At 40.3% G+C, this 19,212-nt stretch overlaps 1 protein-coding gene across 7 annotated transcripts in view; it reads right to left on the bottom strand.

Moving 5' to 3' along the window:
- The window catches only part of astn1 (astrotactin 1), a 522,070-nt gene that overhangs the window by 409,905 nt on the left and 92,953 nt on the right, over window positions 1-19,212 (bottom strand). For all 7 annotated transcript variants that reach the window (XR_004898191.1, XM_036004756.1, XM_036004754.1 and 4 more), the window contains exons 3-5: window positions 12,585-12,835; window positions 11,957-12,099; window positions 8,647-8,796 (exon numbers count right to left, since the gene is read on the bottom strand). Coding sequence is in view for 6 of the 7 variants with exons in the window: in XM_036004756.1 (XP_035860649.1) it covers window positions 8,647-8,796; window positions 11,957-12,099; window positions 12,585-12,835 (544 nt within the window). In the remaining variant the exon portion in view is untranslated. The remainder of the gene's footprint in view (window positions 1-8,646; window positions 8,797-11,956; window positions 12,100-12,584; window positions 12,836-19,212) is intronic.

The raw sequence follows: 19,212 nt of genomic DNA, 5'->3' as shown, positions 1-19,212 counted from the left end.
TCCTGACTGTTCACTGTCCTGGCTCCCAAATGGTGGAACGAGCTCCCCATCGACATCAGGATGGCCGAAAGCCTACACATCTTCCGCCGAAGGCTAAAAACACATCTATTCCGACTACCCCTCGGATAAAAAATAAAAAATTAAAAAATTCTTGAACCTGCACTTTCATATGTCTCTTTGTAGCTTTGCTTATTTAAAGCTAATGTACTTGCCCTTACTACTTGTTGTCTGGAGTTTGAACCTTCACAGTTGAAAGCAGTTAATTGTAAGTCGCTTTGGATAAAAGCGTCAGCTAAATGACATGTAATATAATGTAATGTAATGTAACAAAGATCTCTGAATACCTAGTGGTAACATTGTCTTGCTTTTCCATGATAATCCGTTGAATTTATATGGATTTCTTATAACTTAGACTAGTGTTCTCAGACAGTGTCAGGAAGTCCAGTTTGAATAAAAAACTGATCTGGAAGCCCTATTTGTAGCACAATGTCTTTCACTCCCTTTTATGATACATATGACTGTTATGGCAATTACTCCTATGACTGTTTTTTGATCTGACACCTTGATCTGGTTAGGTTTAGGAAACTGAAACTACAGTCATTATTAAAAGAAACCAATGTTGATTGTTGGTATATGACAGGATGTGAGCAGCAGGTGGATGCTTTGGATGCCCAATCACCCATCCTGACCTCCACAGGACTATAACAAAAAACTACTTTTGCCTTTGCTTTGAAGACAGTGTCAAAACAGTCATTATGCACAGGGCCACAAGAGGTCCTTGTGAGGAAAACATACAACACATACTGGAGCTTGTTTTCATATTTGAAATTATTTTTTTTCCGGCTCTGTTAATACTATGAGGCAGAATTTTACAGTATGGAAAGTGATCATGGCAGGGTAAGCAGCAGAATTACGTTATTCACATTCTAAAGTAATCACTAGGAATGTGTGCTGCAAATATTTGATTGACCAATGCAGCACGTTGCCAGATGACACTGCCAGACGGCATTGTCACCTGTCATCATGTTTTTGTTTTTTTGCGAGAACCCCTGCTGTGCCAACACTGCGATCTCATTAAAAGGTTTTTTTTTTTTTTTTTTGGACGCAGCACTAATTTTTGAACACGGCCTTAGGCCAGTTATACACTGGATGCGTCGCGCGAGCGTGGCGTTTCTGTTGCGTCTCAGAAGCGTGGCGGCTGCGTGGATTTTTCTGTGTCCTACACACCAGAAGCGTGTGTGACGTGGCACTGCTCCTGCTGCTAGGTACAGGGAGGGCTGATCTCCGGACATAGCACCGACACATTCAAACTCTGAAAAATGGGTAAGTGGGCTGTCTGTTTATAACAACTTTGTGTAGCTGGACCGTCACTCAGAACACACACTACGTTGTTATTGTAGCCTATTCTACCCTTTATAGGCTTGTTTGACGTATGGGGAGAGAGTTGTTAAACTTAAAATAAATATATAGCCTACTGATTTGATTAAAGTAAGGTAATGTCGGCAGTATTGACTGCAAAATATGTTACAGAATATTTCGTTCTGTATGACAGGTGCTATATTTGAAAATCTTTTTTCTGAAATTTTTTATTACATTTATATCTACATTGATGTCAAAACCTAGAGACTTTCAAACATCAAGATGTCATTTATTAATATGCATTCGTGTCTAAATGACATATAAACATATTTTCCTATTCTATTTTTCCTGGAAACGCTTCCAACACGCTCGCGTCTCGCGTGAAAAATAGGCGTCGGTTCTATTTCTAGCAGGCACGCGTCTCAGGCGCGGCTCGAGACGCGCGGCTCGAGACGCGCGGCTCACACGCGTCTCACGCAGGCAGTGTGTAAGCTCTAACCTGTTAACATGGAAGCCGAAATAAAAACGGACACGCCACGCGGCTGACACGCTCGCGCGACGCATCCAGTGTGTAACCGGCCTTAGACCTTTTGACTGTTTCATTACTTTGGAATAAAGCCTCACAGACTAGCTGGGAAGGTAAACGTTGCTGTGTTGTTTGCAGTTCACTGAAACCATGTTACAGAATTTCTCAGAAGTTTTTAATATTCCAACACCGCCATTTGGAGCTGGCAATGGTGCCTAGTGCTGCTTTCTGTTGGGTGTTTGGGGATTCACTCTTTGTTTTCACCCTCTATTATTGATAAAAAGGGGTTTGCTTGAATGTTGTTTTCCTCCTCTCTGTTTCTATGATTTGAGCTCTCATAGGTGGAAAGCCACGGTGGCTGCAGGTGTACACTAAAGAAAAAAAAAGAAGCTTTCTCTGAAACAAAAAGCCCAAAAGTCCCAAGAGCCATGTTGGGTTTCCACCAGTCAAGAATGAAACGTAATTAAAATGGATGAGTGCTCAAACAAATACATGGGAGGTGGTTGTGACACACAGATGAATACCTGGCTTGTGCTCTGGTGTTGTAGTTCTACAATTACAATCCTTCCTGACAGTTTGAGGAGACCTCTGGATTGGACTGTGCACTAGGTACTCTGAACTGAACTTTTTTGTTCAAAATAAAGTTTTTTCTTGGGCTGAGAATAAACATATGTGCAGCCAATTGTGAAGGAAAGTGAATTATGATCTGAGGTCAACTGAAAACTTCCGAAATGACATTTTGAAAATGTAGCTGCCTTCTTTTTCTTTCTTTTTTTCGTGTTTATCATAATAGGATAATGTCTCTCCATTCCACGAACTTGAAATCTCTCTCTCAAAGTGCATTTATCTCTCAGGGTAACATGGATTCTATCACTGGGTTTATCCTCAGTGTCCTGCAAAGACGTTACATATCCTGAGTTTTTCTAACAAAGCCTTCCATTTTTTTTTACTGTATTATTGATAACTTTTGTCTAATGAATTGAAAATGTCTCAGGCTCCATGGGACTTTTCCAAAGGGCATTCATGATGTTGTCAAACCTGTGTGGTGGCATTCAGTGACTCACCATGATTTCTTACCTTCTATGGAGCAGTGAGAGTTAAACCTTTTGTAGATGTGTGCAGCTGGGCATTGATCGCAATGCTCCTGCAATTTCAAACACCTAATACAGTGGGGAAAAGAAGTATTGAACGTTGTCAACATTTTTCCCAGTAAATATATTTCTGATGGGGCTATTGGAATGGAATTTTCACCAGATGTCAGTAACAACCCAAGTAATCCATACATACAAAGAAATCAAAACATGTATGTCCATGACAAAGGTTATGTGTAATAAAGTGAAATGATAATGGAAATAAATATTGAACACATGAAGAAAAAGGGTTGTATAAAGGTCCGTGTACTTGGTGGCCAACGGATTTTCGTTTTGAAAGGAAAAAAACAAAAACGAAAAACGGCCAGTTTCCCAATTACCATTAGTAAATAGGAAAACAAAAAACGGAAAACAACCCATTATTCGTTTTTTGTTTTGATATTAAAAAACGGAAAACGAAAAACAATCTCGTTATCCGATTGTCTTTGATGTATTTGTAGATGGAACTCGGAAATTAAAATACGTGTGTATAAGTCGTATTCCTTAATTTTGCATTGGTATTTTTTTCGTGACCCAGAAGTTACTCCCGCCACGCCAAGACCCGCCCTTCAATAGCATTTATTGGCCTGTAAGATCCGTTCTGTGGATGCGCATAATTACGTAGTAGAAAACTAACAATGTCCCTGTGCGATTTGTAACTGTCGGTACACGATCCGTTCTGCCTGCACGATAGACTGTACATAAGTAACATGTGTCAACACTTTATGACCAAACATTACAACTTTTTTATTAAATCTTTTTTTATTAAATCTTTATTATACAATAGTCATAGCTACAAACATTCGAAACTTGTCACTGATCCAAAACCGTGTAGCGACATCGTTGTTGTGTTGTTTACGTTAATGTTTTTACCTAATACTTCGTCTTGACTAATAACAATAGACTGTCTATTATTAATGCGATGAAGTGTAAACGTACATAAGTGTCCTTTTGAAGATGGGATGACAGCTCTCCCAGCCACCACTGCTGTATACCACTATAGTAGCTACATGCTAACGGCAGTAAACACTATAGTAACTACATGCTAACGGTCATCTTAGCTGGCAATGTTGTTAAATTCTCCCCAATTCCGGGTCACATTCCTGCTGAAACATGTCCGATTGTGTAGTGTTTGGTCTGCGATTTTTGACGTTAGAAAGTGCTGCTTCGTTCACACAACAATCTAACGTTAGCATACTCATAGCTAACTATTGTAGCTGCATGCTAACGCGACATAGCGGAGCATATATAGCTAGCTATGTACGTATATAGCAGGACTTTGTACCGTAAAAAATCACCAATAAAGGCTTCTAAACCAAATACTAAACAAATACAAATACAGTAAAGTGACCGGAATTAGGGGTGAAATGTCCAGCATTGAGCTACATAATAGTTTGCTAGGAGTATGCTGGTCTCTCACAGAGATCTCATTTGTAGCCCTGTTTTTACCTGATACTTTCATAAAAGTACAAACACATGAAGTGAGAGGTATACACATGCTTAAACTTTATTTAAAACATGGTTAACCTGAAACAGGACGGAGTCATGACTTATAACACCAAAGCAAGGCTTCTAGCTCAGGCTAGCTAGCGTTAGCAAATTACCTTCAAAGTTGTAAAGAAATGATGAAACGTAAAATTTGAAGCCTTTATTTAATTTGCTACATGGTGTTGTACTGGATGGCCGGACGACCTCCGTATATCATTAACAGATACTTTAGGCAACTCCAGCAAACACCTTGTAAACTTCATCTTTGCCATCATAACGGTCTACTGTCACTGTCTAATGTTTTCTTCCGGTAACCGGGAATGTCCAAACATCCTTATGCCAATGCGTGCATAGAGCTGTGAAGTTTGCCGGTGTTCGCGCAAGCGTAGAACTGATCAGGCAGTGCACAGAACGGATTTTACAGGCGGTACGGATCGGGTACTGACAAAGGAATAAGATTTATACACACATTTTAATTTCCGAGTTCCATCTACAAATACATCAAAGAAAATCGGATAACGAGATTGTTTTTCGTTTTCCGTTTTTTAATATCAAAACAAAAAAACGAATAATGCGTTGTTTTCCGTTTTTTGTTTTCCTATTTACTAATGGTAATTGGGAAACTGGCCGTTTTTCGTTTTTGTTTTTTTCTTTTCAAAACGAAAATCCGTTGGCCACCAAGTACACGGACCTATAAAGACATGGGAAGCCAATAAACCAGCTGAAATCTGTCAGTATTTAGGAAGCAATCCTGCCCCCTATTAGTGCAAATTAATATCAACTGGATTAGTCCTAATTGATGGCCTATAAAAGGGTTTCTCATTACCAAGGCGTCACTTAAGAAGCATTTCATGATGGGTAAAAGCAAAGAGCTGTCCCAAGACCTTTGCAAGCTTATTGTAGAAAAACATACGGAAGGCATTGGTTATAGATGAATATCTAAACTTCTGAAAGTTCCAGTGAGCACTGTTGGGACCATTATCGGGAAGTAGAAAGAACATAATTTCACCATTAACTGGCCATGACCAGATGCTCCTTGCAAGATTTCTGACAGAGGAGTCCATAAAATACTTAAAAGAGTTGTCGAAGAACCAAGGACCACTCGCGGAGATCTTCAGAAAGACCTGGAAGAAGCAGGTACAGTTGTTTCAAAGAAAACAATTAGTAATGCACTCAACCGCCATGGCCTCTATGCATGCACACCACGCAACACACCACTGCTCAAGAAAAGGCATGTGGAAGCTCCCTTAAAGTTTACTGCACAACATCTGGACAAGTCAATGACATATTGGGAGAATACAATCTGGTCAGATGAGACCAAAATTGAACTCTTTGGCTGTCATAGCATACACCATGTTTGGAGGAGAAATGGCACTGCACATCATCCTAAAAACACCATACCAACAGTGAAGTTTGGAGGTGGGAGCATCATGGTGTGGGGCTGTTTTTCAGCATCTGGCACTGGCAGACTTCATATAATTGAAGGACGAATTGAATGGAGAAATGTCACATTTCTCCATTCTTGTGACATTCTTGATAAGAATCTGCTGCCATCCACCAGGATGCTGAAAGTGAAACGAGGGTGGACATTTCAGCAAGACAATGATCCCAAACACACAGCCAAGGAGCCTCTTAATTGGTTTCAGAGAAAGAAAATTAGAATGGCCAAGTCAATCACCCGACTTGAATCCAATTGAAAACCTCTGGAAAGAACTGAAGATCAGAGTTCACAGACGATGCCCCCGGAAACTTCAAGATTTGAAGACAGTTTGTCTGGAAAAATGGGCAAAAATCACAGCTGAGCAATGTGTGTGACTAGTTTCTTCATACAGGAGGCGTCTTGAAGCTGTCATTACTAACAAAGGCTTTTCTATTAAGTATTAAATACATTTCAGCAAGTGTGTTCAATACTTTTTCCCTGTGTCATTTCACTTTATTACACACAACATAATTTATGGACTTATTTGTTTTGATATCTTTGTATTTGTGGATTACTTGGGTTGTTACTGACATCTGGTGAAAATTTCATGCCGATAGCCCCATCAGAGATAACTTTACTGAGAAAAATGTTGACGCGTTCAATACTTATTTTCCCCGCTGTATTTCCACTCCATGCCTCATTTTCACTGAAATATTTTCACACTAGCAACAATTCACTTTTGAGCGTACCATGGCCTTTGAGGAGATTTTCGATGATGCAGGGCAGATAAACAAATAACTAGGAATTAGACGCAACGGTTTCCATGAGGCAGCAGCCTATGCACCTAAAAGTCAAACTTAGAATGAATACAGTATATATCTCCATATCTCCATAGTGTATCTCTCTATCAATCAGTACAGCTGTCTACATAGGCTGTATAACGGCAGCTGTATTGATTCAAAATATGTATTATTTTAGGCTTGATATCTATTTTCTTCTGTTCTACTTGCGTAACTACAGGGGTTGCGTGGGGTGCTCTGAGCGCTGCCAAAGTGCTTGTGACCTACAATCAATATAGGGCCGAAGCGCGTCCCTGTGTAGACACAGACGTATCACTGAATATGCTGCTCATCCAATGCGCTGCTTACAATATGCCTCCTGTGTAGACATGGTATTAGACACATTTTTTATATTGCCAGAAACCGTTTTATCGTCTTTTCAAAAACATCATTATAGTTTATTCCCTTACAGAAAATGTGGGGAGAATTGGAATTTCAGTTTAACTTTAAGGTCTGTTAGATGTATTCTAGTCTCACTTTGCCAGACCTTCCTCCACAGCGCTGCAGACGAGGGTCTAGCTAGTCCACACAGCATTCCGGGATGGACCTCTGCAAAATAGCCTCAGGAAGGAACTTGTTTTGGTGGAACATGTGTACGTTCAAAAGTTGTTTTAGTCGTGCAACAGAAAACTCAGATTGGACAGATAGTCTAGCTAGCTGTCTGGATTTACCCTGCAGATGTCTGAGGAGCATTTAACCATAGTCCTCATAAATCCCCCGGAGTTTAAATTTACAACACAAAGAAAGTGGAAGGTAACGGACATCCGGCCGAAAAGAAGGACATCCGGCGGAATTTCCGGCAGCAACGGAGCAATCCCAGAAGTGGAACGTTGTGGATATACTGTAGATTTGGTGTATTCTAAATTCCGTCACTGTTGGCATGAGAAACAAAACATTTTTCGAAAGTCTTGACCTATTTTTTTGTTCTTTTTTTATTCTGATGGAATTTGAATGTCTTTCATGAAAGAAAATTGTTTCAAAATGGAGCACTGAATTATGAATGTGTTGGTAAAACATGAAATCCAGGAGAACTACAGTTTTTTAAACCTGTGTCTAAGTGACTGATGGGAACAACATTATTTGACATTGGTCCAGTATTAAGCAAGATCGCTGCAGTTGGCATCGGCGAAACATGCTACAATGTAAGTTAATAGGGCAATATTGTCCAGCTTGTTACCTTCACAAAAGTGCTCGTTTTGTCACTGACAGGCTCAGATTATTCTAAGTGTCTGAAATTATTTAAAGGATCCCTTCAGAGATAGACCTGACCAGAGAAAGACGACCCAAAACGGCTTTTCATAGTTTTATTTTTTATCTGTCGACGTTGACTGAAGTGTATTTTACGATGCTAAAATCACTGTTTATTTACATGGAGTCTGGTGGGTTTAGCGAACGCATTTTCGCTGATGTTTTTATGCTTAAAAAAAAGGATCTTACTCTTTAACAGAAAGGTCGCCCTCCTTAGAAATCCTTTCCATAATGTTGTCAGACACTTAGAATATTAATCTGAGCCTGTCAGTGGCAAAACGAGCACTTTTGTGAAGGTAAAAACAAGCTGGACAATTGCCATATTAACTTACATTGTAGTTTGTTTCGCCACTGTCAACTATGGCATTCGTCCTTAATACGGGACCAATTTTAAAGATTGTTGTTCCCATCAGTCACGTAGACACAAAAACATAGGGAAATAGGGTCCAGGTTGAAAAAAACGGTAGTTACCCTTTAAGTCACCAGGCTTTTACCTGACAGCCACAGTGTAGAAATACAACAACGTTCATCTGTGCTCCTGGTTGGCGAGCAGACTCATGGAGCGATGGTGTTAAATGTGATCCATTTTCTTCTATTCTCTGTCAGAGGGTTAATCTACGGGAGAGAGTGACTCACCACGGGTGTTGCTGGAGAGACGCTTGCGTTGGCTGGTGGAGGTGTTGTGCGGAAGCAGAGTGTTCTGCTGGTGGTTGCTGTCGATTGGACTTGTGGCGATGATGTTGTCCTTGTATTTGTTCATTAGGGCCAGCTTGGTGTTGTCACTCACTGTGGAGAAGTGGGAGATTATTACAAACACAGGGAACTACAGTAAAAGCTAGGAGAAGTAGAGGCACAAACTAAAAGCTTTCTCTCCGAAATGAGAAAGCAGCTACTTTGAAAAAGAACGTGTTGTTCTTGGCTGAAGGTTTTAAAACCACAATGTAGCAAGCATTAAGTTGCTAAGAAAACACATCAAGCATGTTGTTTAATGTGGGGGGGAGTGGGAAAAGCTGGCATGAAATTAAAACTCATTAGGGGATTTACAGAACGCATTTAAGTCTCAGAGGATGACATTATCTATGTTGGTAAATATTAAGAGATGAAGTTCCTGGGAAACAATAAAAACTATATTATAGAACATGATTTCTCTAATAAAACGAACACTTTGGTCCAGACTGAAATATCTGTACAATTATTAGATGGATGCTGATGAAATTGTACCAATAGGATGATTTGTAATGTTTTGAGAAGGTTCCAACTTTAACTGTTTAACTCCTGTTCGCTCAGAATAAGGTATCATATCTTCTGTGTCACACAAAGAGTGACATGTTTAAGTATCACTGGGAAGATATAACTTTGTGTTTAGTGCTAATGTTAGCATGCTAACAAGGTAAAACTAAGATGGTGAACATGGTAAAGATCATACATTCTTAGAACCAGCATTTTAGCACTAAAAAGAGAAAAACGTGCTCTGGTTTATTGGCATTTCTTTAAACCAATCACAATCGTCTTGGGAGGTGCTAAGGGTTGGACCGACCCACTGTGCTGCCTGACACTGCAATAGCCTGGAGAAGAAACTTGTTTTGGAGTAACGTGTACAGGTCAAACGTTTTAGTCGTGCAGTAGAAAACTCAGATTGGACAGATAGTCTAGCTAGATGTCTGGATTTACCCTGCAGAGATCTGAGGAGCAGTTAACAATAGTCCTCATAAATCGAACGGAGTTTAAAATTACAACACAAAGAAAGCGGAAGGTGACGGGCAAAAAGCGTGACATCCGGCGGAATTTCCAGCGGTCCGGAACAATGCCGGAAGTGGAACGTCGTGGATATGGACTATGCAATCAGTGATATAACAGTCTGTTGACAGTCCACAACAGTAACAGTAACGGTAACGGTAACAGTAGGTTGCTCCATCATTTCATGCTCTCCAGTCTGTCGATGTTTATATCATATATCGTTAGCGTTAGCTTCATTTTGAAGCAGCCGAGTGCTGGACCAGGCAGCTCACATTGCCGCAGTCATATGAGCACACCTGAAGGTTTGCATTGAATTATCCAGGCTTCTTTCCTTCCCTCGTCCATTTCGGACAACCATTCAGAAATTAACTTAAATGTTATTTGCGGAAATATGTTCATCTTTGAGGTGCAAAGTTTCTTACAATTCAAGATACATATACATACATATACAGATACATGTATAGTCCCAGTGATGTTATACTGTACATCAGCACTCACTGAATGCCTCTTGTCCAATCAAATTACTAACAGTTGTATAAATGAGAGATGTAATGCAACAAGGCATGACATTTTTTGTTCACTTGTTTATTGACTGTTCCATTATTCTAAGAAGAAAGGTCAGGACAGCCAAAAGATTGCATACTTTACAGACATCTTTGTTATTTTAGTTTAAATTCCCAATGCCATTTTCTGAGTGACCTCTACAGTTGTTTATATTGTTCAATATGCAGGCAGCATAGCCTGCAGCCTGCATTTTCTATTTCTCTAGTCCATCGCATTAACCATCTTAAATGCATAATGCACACAGGATTACTCAGCTTCCCCTCAAATCTGGGGTGGGGCTGTTTAGATTTTATAAGCACACCGTGTGAGAGCGCTACCACCATAACCGATCTCTTGACGAATCCGAGCAGTAAATGTGCTGCTAATTGAAATTCAGGGGGTATACCTTCATCAAACCTGCTCCACTTCAAATATTAATTCTCATGGGAGTGGTGCTCAACTCCGACGTCCACTGATTATGAAAAATAGATCTTCTAGAACAAATTCTTGTCAGGGACATAAGCCTTTTGATAATTCCAAGTGTGAGGAATTAACTCTTTGAAAGAATACCTGCAGTTTGATATTTATATCTGGTGGACTGCCTGCATCAGTCACACAACAAATGGTCTTACACCGATAATGAAAATTGCTAAAAGAAAGTTCCTTAATTTGTATTTGCTGTCCTTTTTACATTGACAAAGCATTTGAAGCCTACGTGTTTGTGAAACTCATATTTTAGTCCTCTGTCATTTAGTCTACATTCATTCAGATGATTACTTTCCACCTATATGATAAAAATAACACACAATGTATTTCATTAAAAATCCAATTACTTCTTTGTTTTCACGCTGATTATCTAAATTACTGCAACTCGGTTATTATTTAACTATACTGGTTCCTGCTTAGAAAAGAATTCGTATACCTCTATGCCATCCTCAATAATAGCAAATGTCACCACATACTTATTACTTTGTTTTTATTTAATATAAAATGTATGGCTGTGTAGGAGGAAAATAAATAAATGAGGCTAATGAGATAAGCGAAAGCTTCTGCCACAGAATCTAGTTAGTTTGTCATTTAAAAATGATTAGAAAAGTTTCATAGGCAAAAAAGCAACTTTACTCCCCTGGTATCCCAGCCTACTACATTAATTAAAACAAACTTTAGACTGAGAATGCATTATTTAGTAATCATTATTTTTTGGAGAGGCTTTTGATGCATTTTTCATGAGATAGTACAGATAGACAGGAAAGGGGGAAGAGAAAGAGAGACTGCACTGCTGGTCGCACGGACATGAGCTGACGTGTAAACGTGAAAATTAAACATCTGGATCTTTTAAACTCCGTGCGATTTCTCACGTCAAACAAAATTGTTGGATGTACATGGACAGGCAAAAGACGCCACACGGGACCCCGTGAAGTGTGTCTCCGTCCATATTATCTGGCGAGGGCGTTTTACATGTGCCATCTTTGTTATTGTTTGTATCCAGCCATCAGATATCACAGACAGAACGAGTGACGCTGCCCACTCCTCTTTATTTTGTTCATTTATAAAGTTAATTCCCCTCAGTGATCTTTAGTGTTTTTGAAGTGGTCTTGTACTTGATTTAATAAAACCTAGAATTGTTTTCATATTGGCCTGGCTGTTTGTGCGTCAGTCAACTTACCAGGTGTGAGGTCCATATTATTCTTGTCATTACAGCCCTGGAGGGAGTCCAGGGTACGGGTGACTTGGCTGGCAAACTCCTCACCACCGTTCATACACTCCCGCTGCAGATGGTGACGCAGGTCTGTAATGTCATACTCATACCTGGGGATGAGGTAGAAATCAATAAGTGTTACATGAGCTTGGCTTGTATCTAAATTAGAATAAATATCACAAGCTGCTAACATGCTTGATGAGGCAGTCAAGATTTTAAAGTGTGACATGCAATGTGGATGTACTGATAAGGGAAGGAGTTTTATAATCTTAAACCTCAGAAGTCAGTGCAGACTAGAAATAAGTGTGCTGTGTACAGGTGGCATTATATGAGCTGCTTTCTAACTAGTGAATTTTAAACAATTCTAACCTCTTGTTGCCAGTGCAAAATGTGGAACAAACCACATTCACATATTATTCATCTCACACACACACACACACACACACACACACACACACACACACACACACACACACACACACACACACACACACACACACATTCTGTTGACTTTCAGCTACTGCATGTGCTTATTTTTTAGGGTTTAAGCATTTCAGATTACATTCATCCCCATCCACCCAAACCCTACTTATACCCATCCAAAATCGGCGTCTCCCGGATGCTGAGGGTACCGCTGGAGTTCGGCCCCTGACCCCGAGAGTTCCTCAAGCTCTCCCGGGCCTGGCCTCCCATCAGCACGGAGGGGATGTAGTGGATCTCATTAGCCGCCTCAGCGCTGGCGCTCTTCTGGGGCTGAGGGATGCGACGGCGTTTACACCAGCGCCTGCGGGTGTAGAGGATCAGGACCAGGCACAGGACAGACAGCAGAAGGGCGATCATCCCGCCCTGAGGGAAGGGGGATGGCATTTGAGGCAGAGACAGGAAAAAGGGGACAGGAGGAAAAAAAAGCAGAGAGAGAGAGAGTGAAAGGGGAGAACAGATTCAGAGAATCTTGCCAAGTCGAATACGGATCAAAGTCAAAGCCGTAATGCCAACAGCACAACTTGAAAAAGGTTGCAGATGCAATTTAGTGAATAACACCTACAGTGTGTTTAAATGACAGAAGCTCTCCTGCTGCTGTGCGACCATTTCACCTTGAGACAAAGCACAGAAAAGTTCAGAACATGGCTCTTGACTGATTTCCTAGTGGAATGTAAGCCATCGTAAGCAGCTATAAACCGTATCCCCATTGAAAGTACTGAGGTCAAAGCCCAGACTGTTAAAGGTATGGTTTACATATTTTTTAACAAAGGGACAGTTTGACAACTTGGGAATAACATGTACTGTATTTACTTTTTCCTGAGAGTCAGATGAGAAGGTTGATACCCCTCTCATGTCTGTATGATAAATACTGGGTGTAGCTCGAGCCAGAAACCAATTAGCACATAGGCTGGAAACAGGAAAACTTTTGTGTTCAATCCTTCTTAAAAACTAAATGTAAACAAGCTGTGTTTATGGGGAGGTTATGTGCCGAAACATTTCTTGGCCAGGTGCAGTAACTGCCTGGAGTCTCTCCGCCGTGGCGATGACAAGACATGCTGCATGGAGAGATGAAAGAGAGCTTGGCCACGTAGGTCTGTCTACACTGACATATGACATTCCTTTGTTTTGTTGTATATGTATTACGGGAATGACCAAGACAAACTCACACAGATAAGATGGAACTAAAATAGTGATTGTAAAATCAGACAATGACGGATTCATGTCCCACAAGATACCTTAACCTGTCGGCACATTCCCTGAATGTTAGTTTGTTATGGCTGGCTCAGGATCAGTTGTCTCAGATGTAGGACATCAACATTTCTTTGCGCTCCATTAGTGACAATTATTTTCATTGCTTGCTCCAACCTTGGTGTCAGAAAGCGTGTTCTATCTGTTCGACCTATGACAACCAAAGACTGTGACCTCCCTGGGTTAGAATTTCAAGAAACCCCATGTTGTTGTATTATCAGACAAGGGGGAGAAGGGGGAAAACGTAGGTAACATTAGGTTACTCCTAGGTTACAGGTCAGGGGACGAGAAGATCTATTCGGCCAAACTCCAACACTAAACCTGTCCTGTGTTCAAGTATGAATTTATGTCTCTAGACATTGAGGCTACTTCATGATAAGGGAGTATTTTGCTCCGAGACCATCTCTTTTTGAAGGGGCATTAGCACACACCTTAGCTTATTTCCCAGAGAGCGAGAGACTGAACCTGCAAAACAACAAGATTTGGGTGAGCATCTGTGACGAGTTTGAAAAATATAAAATGTCGTTAGTAAAACTATAGTTAGTGTAAATGGTATGGCAACCTTGGTCTGTCTTTCCCACTTTGGGAATCAATGTTAGGACAATTTACACTTTATTACAATGTAGGTGTTATGTTTGTTGTTTTGGTCATCGTTATCACTTATGATAACATAGTACTCAATTCAATTCAATTTATAGTATCAAATCATAACAAGAGTTATTTCAGGACACATAGTAGTTCTAGACCACACTCTATAATTTACAAAGACCCAACAATTTCAGTAATTCACCCAAGAGCAAGCACTTAGTGCGACAGTGGTGAGGAAAAACTCCTTTTATGGAGAAACCTCAGACAGACCCAGGCTCTTGGTAGGCGGTGTCTGACACTGGTTGGGGGTGTGATGAATAGTGGCAATTATAGTCACAATAAAGATAATGGAACAATGACTAGAAATAGTAGTTGTAGTAGTTCATGGCATAGCAGGGCACTGCAGGGCGTTATAGGACGTAGCAGGGCACAGCAGGGCGTAGCAGGACGTAGCAGGATGTAGCAGGACGTAGCAGGATGCAGCAGGGCGTAGCAGGGCATAGCAGGGCGTAGCAGGATGCAGCAGGGCGTAGCAGGACGTAGCAGGACGTAGCAGGATGCAGCAGGGCGTAGCAGGACGTAGCAGGGCGTAGCAGGACGTAGCAGGATGCAGCAGGGCGTAGCAGGACGTAGCAGGGCATAGCAGGGCATAGCAGGACGTAGCAGGATGCAGCAGGGCGTAGCAGGACGTAGCAGGGCGTAGCAGGGCACTGCAGAGTGTAGCATAGCAACACTCATCAAAGTAATTAAAGAGATCTTGGAACACAGAGTATTCCAATGACTAGTAATGGTCAAATTAAGCTTCATGGAGCTTTGTGAACCATTTTCTTTCTTTTTCTGAACCCACTAGATGGCGCTCTTGGTTTCAAGAAAAAGACGTTACATGACACACTTAAAACTAGGGATGTCCAAATGTGGCTTCATTAGTTGGATTTGTTGTCGCCACTAAATTGCGCTCTTAGTTTAAAGAAAAAAGGCTCAAGGAATGGCAATTCAGTGTGCTTTCAACCCTTTGTTGAACAGAGAGTGCCATCCGGCTGTGGACAAGCAAACACCTTATAACGCCAGATAATCTAAAGCACTTTATTTAAAAGGTAAACCTGAATGTGAGCACACCTGAAATGTCAGTAATAATCCCTCATTTCATAGGTAAACTGTACTAGTGAACTACACTGAAAGGTCTATGTTGAACAAGTAAGCCGGTCTGTAATCTGGGATCAATGGACAGTTTGAGTAATCATTTTACTGTTTGGTTTTGTTTTCTTTTTCAAATAAGTTTGTCTAATCTGGGGGTTTGTTTAAAACCTGTGTGATATAATGCTCGTCTTTCTGGCTTAAGGAAAAGGTCATACGGAAACAGCTCTTCTGGCAGCCTGTGGAAATATGGGAGAAAGAAGACTATTGTGACTTTCAATATCAGCTCATACATGTACTCCAGGAAGCACTGATACCAGATGACTGGGTCAGGTCACATCATCATGTTTATTTTACTCATCTTCTCTGTGATTTTAATGACTCATGAGATAGTTTGTGGGGTTGAGTGATGCAGCAGCATCCAAACCAGCACCTGCAGGTGATGAGGATTAGGCGCAGGTACAAGATGGACGGATGAAGGGCGTTGAGCCTGCCCCGAGGACAGGTTAGCAGGGAGGACAGAGACAGAATCAGACAGAAACCGGAGAGCAAATGAGACAGCGAGAGTGAGAGTCAAAGAGGAAGTGGAAAAGGCGAGGACAGTGTCAGAGAATCTCGCCAAGAAGCAGGATACGGATCAAAGTCAAGGCAAGTCAAAAGCACACAGCCTGTGGAAACACAGGGGACGGACAGGGATTGTCAGTTTGAACATCAGACCATATCTCTACCATGAATAAATGCAATGAGAACAGATTTCTGGGCAGTTTTATACTAGAGATTTCTTTTTTTTATCTGATGTCATTATTTGCATTTTTAAGGTTACTGAACAGGATATTTGAGAGTAAATGACAGGGAAGATGAGATAACATACAGACATTGTGTGATTGTAATTTGGACCCATAATGCTGCATGTACAGAATTTGTAATTTACCACATCCTTGTGTCTTATCTGATGCTACCCAGCTGAAAACTGAAATCAAAATCAGATACATTGTGCAATTTGAAAAATGTCAAAAAGAGTTATGAAAATGTCAAATGACAGCACAAAGAGAGAACGACAGCAGCGATTTGCCACTGAGAAGGATTTTTGTTTTAGTAAAGATTCCCTCTCAGTCACAAAATCGCATGCCTATTTCAAATTAGAACAGAAGGAATTGTGTAAGTGCTCCCTCCAGCCAGGTGTGTAGAGACGTTTCTGTCTTTCCTGCCTGTAATGCACTTCTTTTCCCTTTTTAATTTGATTTGAGCGATACAAGGCCAAAGTATTATGAAAGAAAGGTTACCAATTGATGCTTAGCAACCAAAACACTAGTAGAATAGCAAGGGTTTAGTCAAAATTGATTAAAAAAGAATGAGAGAAAAAATATATTAGAATTAAACGGTGTGCCTCTTCAGTCAAACAAGCACAGCTATGGAAAGATAAGCAAAAACGATGAAACGAAAAATGGATTTTAATCAGTCATTTCCATAAAACATCCCTTTTTGGGAATTCTGGGGCTGAATAAAAATAGTGGGTTGAGTTGCTCATATTAATTTAAATTGGCAAAAGTAAAGGCTTATTTCCATTAGTTGTTTGCCTAATCTGCATAGTCAAGGACAAATGACACCATGATATGGGCCACTTATGCAGTAAATCTGCATGCACAGTGGTCAAAAAGGAATGATTACATTTTTAGTAATTTGAAAGTCACTGATGAAGTCCCCTATTCATATAAAACATTGCCTGCACACTAAATACAATAATATATCACCTACAGTATAGGAAACTGTCACATTTTCCAGTTAAAAACTTAATTTGGGAAGTATACGCTTATATGGTCTTCAATCATCTTCTAATATGCAATAAAACAATATGAAGCTAAGCCTAATGACATATGTGATACGTTTTGATGAACACATATCTTAAAGCTGCATTGATCAATATTTTTGTATGGGTCAAATGACATGTAATGTAAAAGGGGTTGCTCATAGGGCCAAGTGCACAGAATTTCAAAAAACTGCAGTTCCCCTCAGCTCATTGTTTCGTTATTGTTTGCTTGTTTGGTTCAGCCTCACCAGTCTCATCAATCTAATTTCCAGCTGCAATGGGCAGCTATTTTTAGTGAGAAGGCTCTAATAAACCCACTTGATCTATCTGCCTAGTTCCAAAAGGAAAGAAAGCATGAAGTAGATAAAGAGCCAGATATTTCCCTAGAGGGTTGGTGAGTACCGAAACAGAGCTAGAAGGAGAGTGAATAGTGGACTCAAAGTTGAGAGGTTACCAAAGAAAAATTAATCCTCATGTGGCTTGATGTGTAAACAGTCAAAAGTTTGCTTACATGTTAGCAATATTAACTTTACAAGGCCATATTTCGTCAAATTTGTGTGTGGCAAGTTCTACCTAAAATAGCAAAGAAAAAACTATGAATCCAGATTTAAAGGCTAATCTAATCCTATATACAATTTTTTTACAAAAAAGATGCTGCTAAATAATAATCTGGGACCAGTCCATAGTTTGCCCACTATGGCCCTATAGTATAAACTGACGTGCCAGATAGTATGTTAACAGAGAACCTTCTGAGAAGCCGTCATTGGAAACAGTTTGGAAAAGGCCAGGCGCTTTAAAAAAAAAAAAAAAAAAACCTGGCAGATGATTGGATGAACCATTTGTCTATCACGTCCGCCATTGTTTTGAACGAACAGTCGCACCCGTCACACACACATGTAAACGACGCCAGTAGCTGCCAGTAGCTCCACACTGGATGCTGATTGGTTTAGTTTGCTACTGTTCGGTCAAAAACTTGAAAGCCTAAAAGAATTCATAGAACCATCGTTATATGTAACTCCTGTTTCCAGTTTTAAGTTAAAAAGAGATTTAAAGCATGTAAAAAACTGAAAATGTGTCTGAAAAGCATCCGTTGAATTGACAGTCAAGGCGAAAGAGAGAGGGACGCTGGAGCAATGATCTGTCAGGGCTGTGGGGGGAGGATGGGAGTGGCAATGGTCGTGGTTGTGGGGTAATCACGGAGGTGGTTATCTTGATTGAAATCAACTTTTTGAATTGGTGAACTGGTGTGTTAATGCTAAAATCAGGGGTTAAGTTGTTCTTTAATGTTTCTTTAAACATGCATCACTTCTCTTTTACTCTCACAGTTGCTTTTGCTAATTATGACACATTTTTTACAAAGTTCATGGGTCACTTTTTAATATAATATTTGTATTGTGGGAGAAGAGGTTTAAGTTGGTTCTTGTTGATACTAACAGAGGCGGCATCAGCCGATTTTGCCGGGGCTTCAGCCCCAAATGTTTTGAGCGTAGCCCCGAATGTATTTTGAAAAGTTAACTGACAACTATGAAACCGGACAATAGCCTATGTAAATGTGCCTGATCGCCTGGCCATTCATACCTGACGCTTATTTCTCCGTGCTTCTCTCTCGCCGATAGAAAGAGACAGGATGAGTGGGGAAAACTGTGGTAATTAGGGCTGAACGATTTTTGAAAATAATCTAATTGCGATTTTTTTCCCAAATATTGCGATTGCGATTCGATTATTTTTTTAAGCTCTCTGTCTTCTGTATTATTCAACAAAGACAAACAATAAATAATTTTATAGTATGAACAACACAAAATTACACACTAGACAGTTAAAAAAGTAAAAATATAGTATATATACACACACACACACACACACAACAGTGTATTGTTTTTTTACAGTGCACAGAGAGGAGCCCCTCCCCCTCGTGAAGTTGCATGCTGCCGAGTGCACTTGTTCAGAGAGGCTATCGTTACGT

Source organism: Sander lucioperca, chromosome 9 (genome assembly GCF_008315115.2).
Source record: "Sander lucioperca isolate FBNREF2018 chromosome 9, SLUC_FBN_1.2, whole genome shotgun sequence".
NCBI classification, from domain to species: domain Eukaryota; kingdom Metazoa; phylum Chordata; class Actinopteri; order Perciformes; family Percidae; genus Sander; species Sander lucioperca.
The sequence above is the reverse complement of the archived record's forward strand: the minus strand, read 5'-3'. Positions and strand labels throughout refer to the sequence as shown.